General features: G+C 46.7%; 1 protein-coding gene across 1 annotated transcript; it reads left to right on the top strand.

Annotated features, from left to right (window-relative positions):
* The first annotated feature begins 1,444 nt into the window (after positions 1–1,444).
* LOC144107018 (uncharacterized) lies at positions 1,445–4,519 on the top strand. Its single transcript, XM_077640002.1, has 4 exons — positions 1,445–1,826; positions 2,137–3,143; positions 3,243–3,478; positions 3,613–4,519. Exons 1-4 carry the CDS (start codon positions 1,445–1,447, stop codon positions 4,517–4,519), a joined length of 2,532 nt encoding a protein of 843 aa, XP_077496128.1.
* The last annotated feature ends 243 nt before the right edge of the window (positions 4,520–4,762 follow it).

Here is a 4,762-nt window from a genome sequence, read left to right as displayed (position 1 = left end):
AATCACTACAACGCAAGAACATCTTTATAGAATAGTTAATGACTACAGAATATCGCAGTTACTTCGGCAACAACGCAAGATCATCATTACAACATCACTACAACGAAAGAACATCTTTATATAATAGTTATATATATATATATATATATATATATATATATATATATATATATATATATATATATATATATATATATATATATATATATATATATATATATTGGCGGTGGTTTAGCTCTGGTTAAACCTGGAGTGCCGCGATAGCTACAGCTGGCCGCGTGTGACTTGCTCAGCTGAATTGCAAAGTCAGTCTTTCGCGCCGCTCCGTTTTGCTGCGCGTTCCTTCTTCATTTTCGTCCCCCTTGGCACGGCGCATGCGCACAGCTGTGGCAGCTCTGTTTCTCCTGCGCGTCGCGGCGCTGGCAGCAGCAGCTGTTCCGCCCCACGTGGCTGGTCACGTGCCCTACCACGTGACGAACCCTACCACTTCGCCGTGCCCTACCACTTCGCCGCACCGCCGGTACAGTGCTCTAGAATATGGGCCCATATTCTAGAGCACTGTACCGCCGGCAGCTGCTCCGCACCATGTGACCAACCACGTGACAACATGGCGACAGCCACAGGGTGGCGGCGCCACCACTATAGTGAACTAGAATATATAATATAGTGGCGCGACCGGAAGGGAGCGCCTTGTTTTCCGGCGTCCCCTTACGCTCTGGAAAGCCGCTAGAGGCGCTGCTGCTCTCTTTCATACTGCGGCGCGGACGGCGGGGCCTCGTGGGGCACGGATAGACTTTCGTCAGGTTGCCTCTCCGACGTTTGGCAAAACTGTTGTGAGTGTTTGTGCATCCGTTTGCTTTGTGTTTCATGCGAAGGGACTTCTCGTGTCTACCGTGTGCCTTGTGTATGTGCGCTTTCACCGCGTGCAGCCCACGGTATGGCGAAGAGGCGGACAGATTCCCACTGCTTCGCTCCGGGCTGCCGCACGGGTTCCCCAAGTGGACCGAAAGCGTCGCTATTCGCGGCTCCGAAAGACGACGATCTTCGCAAGAAGTGGGATCGCAACCTTCACAGGAAGGATAAAACTTTCACCGTTTCTTCGGCGGTATGCGAACATCATTTTGAACCGCACTTAGTTCTGCGCGACTATGTGCACGTGATAAATGGCAACGAAGTGCGGATTCCGCGAGGGAAGCCGTCGCTTGCTCCGGGCGCGGTACCAACATTACTTCCAGGCTGCCCTACGTATCATTCCACCTCAACACCTCGACAAAGACCGGAAAGGAAGAGGAAAGTTTTAGCGACTACTCAAGTGCCGCGGAAGAGAGCGTGCCATCAAACCAGGAGCCGGTCCTGCAGTGACGAGGATGATGCTGGAGCGCAAGAGAATGAAGATTCGCTTGTAGCCGATCGTAATTCATTCTCTCTAGAATCTCTTCGGACCATGGAAGCTCCATTCAAGGATTGGTGCCGAATTGAGTTGGAGGGTGTCGAGACCGTAATATTTGCTACATCATCTGTCAAAATGGAGAAAAGACTAGAACTATGGCATGAAAAAGCTGTGTGTTTTACAGCATCAGGAGGAGAGTTCACTGCAAAGGTGTACATTCAAGGCATGCTGTGTGCTGAAAAAGTTGTGAATTTTGTGTGTGATGCAAGCAATATTTTGAAGGATGTACATACAAGTTTTGCTTTCAAAGGAGCCATGAACATTCAGGATTTCAGTCAGATTTCCCACTCTCTGACCATAAAGTTGGCAGCTGCAACTGCCAAAACTGCACATGGTGTCTTCAGCGCACAGTGCCTCGGAATAGTATCCACAGAAGGTAATTCCCTTTTAATTATAATACCAAGTGTTTCAGCCTAGGCGAACTAGAATTGTTAATATAACTTTTTTAGATACTGTGCCGGCCTCTGTGATGTGATGGCAGTGTTGGCGGGCATAAAAAAATGGATTATTTCTAGCAAGCTGGTTCACTGATTTCTAACAGTTGACTTTTGACTGTTCAGCGAGCCCTCTGTTTTATTGGTTCACCTTCTTTGAAACAACCGGCTTGTGTTGTATTTGTGAACAGTGTCGCTTTCTTTGCTGGCATGTTTGCTCATGTGTGTGCTTTTGATTTTCTTTACTTTCAGGACAAATCTGCGACGAGTGCAAGATTCTCCGAAAATTCTTGCTTACCAGAAAATCATGCGTAAATGCCGCTGTGCGCCCGTCTACTGGAAGGGCCCTTGCTCATCGACTCAAGTTGCTTAAGCGGAAGACAGCACGACTTAAAAGCAACACCAACTCTCTGAAGGAGCAGTTAAATGAAATGATGATCCAAAACAAAGCTATTGCAGAGGGGGAACTGACTGAAAAGGTGGCAGCCCTTTCTCCAAAGCAGCGTGAGGCAGCACTGCATATCTTCAAGGCCTCGTCACGTAAAAGCACCAGGGGAATGAAGTTTTCTAATGAGTGGGTGCTTGAGTGCCTAATTATGAAGATGAAGAGTGCACGATTGTATGAACACTTAAGGAAGGAAAAAATCCTAGTACTGCCAAGTAAGTCCACACTTCGTAAATACCTGCAGCTGTACAGGACTGGATTTGGATTCAGCGAGAAGATTTTTGAAGTGATCAGCAAGACAACCTCCACAATGGACAATTTCTCGCGTCACGGGGGTCTCATAGTGGACGAGATGAAACTGTCAGAACACCTTTCCGTGACGACAGCAGGTCATGTGGATGGGTTTGTTGACCTTGGTGCCTTCTCTTCATCAGAAGACAAACACGCTGTCTGTGACCATGGAATGGTCATCATTTTTGTGCCTTTTGTTGGGAAGTGGACCCAAATACTGGGTGCATTTGCCACACGTGGAAACGTAGAAGGCAGTCTTCTGGCTAAGATCATGGTTGAAGCTGTGATCCTAGTGGAAAAAGCTGGACTGCGGGTCGATTTTATTACATCAGATGGAGCAACCTGGAACAGAAAAATGTGGACCAAAATGGGCATTGCTGCATCATTAACTGGGGCCAAGTGCAGTGCTGTGCATCCTATTGACCCTGATCGTCAGCTCTACTTCATCTCAGATTTCCCGCATCTGATAAAATGTCTGCGGAATGGGCTGCTCAAGTCTGACTTCCAAGTGCCTGAAGTAAAAGTAAGTTTGAATAATTTGTGCAGCTGAACTTCACACTATAGTTAGTTTTTGCAGAATGGTCATATATATTCGCTGACTATAACATTGCATTGGTTTCAGGTGTCCATGCAGGTGGTTCGGAAGGCTCTCAGAGTGGACAGCACCAGGAGTTGCGTCACTCTGCAGGCAATGCATGGCATCACAAACAGTCATACAAACCCCAACAATTTTGAGAGAATGAGGGTCTCATTAGCATTTCAGCTTTTTGGGAAAAAAGTCAGTGATGGGCTGGAGCTCTACAAGACCACAATCGAGGAACACGGTGGTGACATCACAGCTACAGTGAACTTTTTCAAGTAAGTGTTACACATTTGTTCTAATGTAGCACATTTTTGTTTCTGCTTAGTAGCCCTTTCTGTTATTATTGCAATTTGCATATAGTTATACTGTCAATGAACAAAGTAAAACCTTCTCTCCTTCCCTTTTGCAGAGTCATTCACGACCTCATCGAGATCCTGACGTCTCGCTTTCCTGTTGAGGCTCTGCGGCCGAACTCCCCTGCTGTGCAGAAACTTAATTCATTCTTGGAGTTTCTGGGGAGCTGGGAAAACCACACAAAGGGGCAACAAGGCTTCCTTAGCAAATCGACAGCTACTGGACTAAGAGTGACTGTAGCAAGCGTACTAGCACTTTTGAGGTACCTATGTGATGATCTTGGCTTCAGGTACCTCATGACGTCTAGAGTTAGTCAAGACCCTGTTGAGCGTCTTTTTGGAATTGTACGCCAGTCGTCTGGTTGCAACTCGCATCCAACGCCCCAGCAGTTTATTATCACCGTTAACTGTCTGAGTTTCAGCAACCTAGCACACTCAGTATCCAGAGGAAATTGTGAGGCTGGTGTCCTCAGCGCTCTTCTGCCTGCAGATGCTGGTGTTCAAGCTAGTTCAAGTGGTAAACAACAGCTTGTTGACAAAGTGCTTGACTCGGGAGATTTGAGTGCAGCAGAAGACCTGCTTACGGACAGTGCCCCAGATCATGCATCCTGTGTTGTTGCAAGCAGTGACAGCAGGCTTATTTTCTATATTGCCGGGTATGTTGCCCGGAAGTGCATCCTGAAGTCTGGATGTGAGGCATGTCTCACTCGTCTCTTGATGACAAAAGAGGCTGCAGAATGTTTGAACTTGGCGTCATTCACCCGAATGAGAGATAACGGCGGCCTCCTGTACCGGTCAAGTGTGCTCTATGCATTTGTAGAAAATCTGGAGGAAGCCTTTACTGAATGCTTTAGCCTTTTGGAACTGCATTCTGACAGTGTACTTGATGTTCTTGGCCACATTAAGCAAAAGCAGAAGATTGAACTTGGATGCCAAGATCATTGTGAGCAAGTTGCAGCTTAAGTAATTGCATTTTATGTTACAACACGCCTACATTTTTTTACAAAAAGCCTAAACCAGGCTAGTCTCAAAAGGCGTGAAGGTGCAAAGCACCTTAAATTGAGCAGGTGCTAAACATCACTCTGCCCATTTTGAATAAATCACACTTTAGCCCTGTTTTTCTCTCTGATTTCTTCAGCACAGCAGCTGCTTACCATATGTGGAGCGCTGCCCTTACTCTGAATTACATGGGAAAACTCGATGATC

Source organism: Amblyomma americanum, chromosome 10 (genome assembly GCF_052857255.1).
Source record: "Amblyomma americanum isolate KBUSLIRL-KWMA chromosome 10, ASM5285725v1, whole genome shotgun sequence".
NCBI classification, from domain to species: Eukaryota; Metazoa; Arthropoda; class Arachnida; order Ixodida; family Ixodidae; genus Amblyomma; species Amblyomma americanum.
The sequence above is the reverse complement of the archived record's forward strand: the minus strand, read 5'-3'. Positions and strand labels throughout refer to the sequence as shown.

Excerpts from the sequence above, each read along its gene's own strand:
- LOC144107018 (XM_077640002.1), top strand. The coding sequence starts at position 1,445 with ATGGAAGCTCCATTCAAGGATTGGTGCCGAATTGAGTTGGAGGGTGTC. Across the intron at positions 3,144-3,242 it reads TCCAAGTGCCTGAAGTAAAA|GTGTCCATGCAGGTGGTTCG; the intron begins GTAAGTTTGAAT and ends CATTGGTTTCAG. Across the intron at positions 3,479-3,612 it reads GCTACAGTGAACTTTTTCAA|AGTCATTCACGACCTCATCG; the intron begins GTAAGTGTTACA and ends TCCCTTTTGCAG.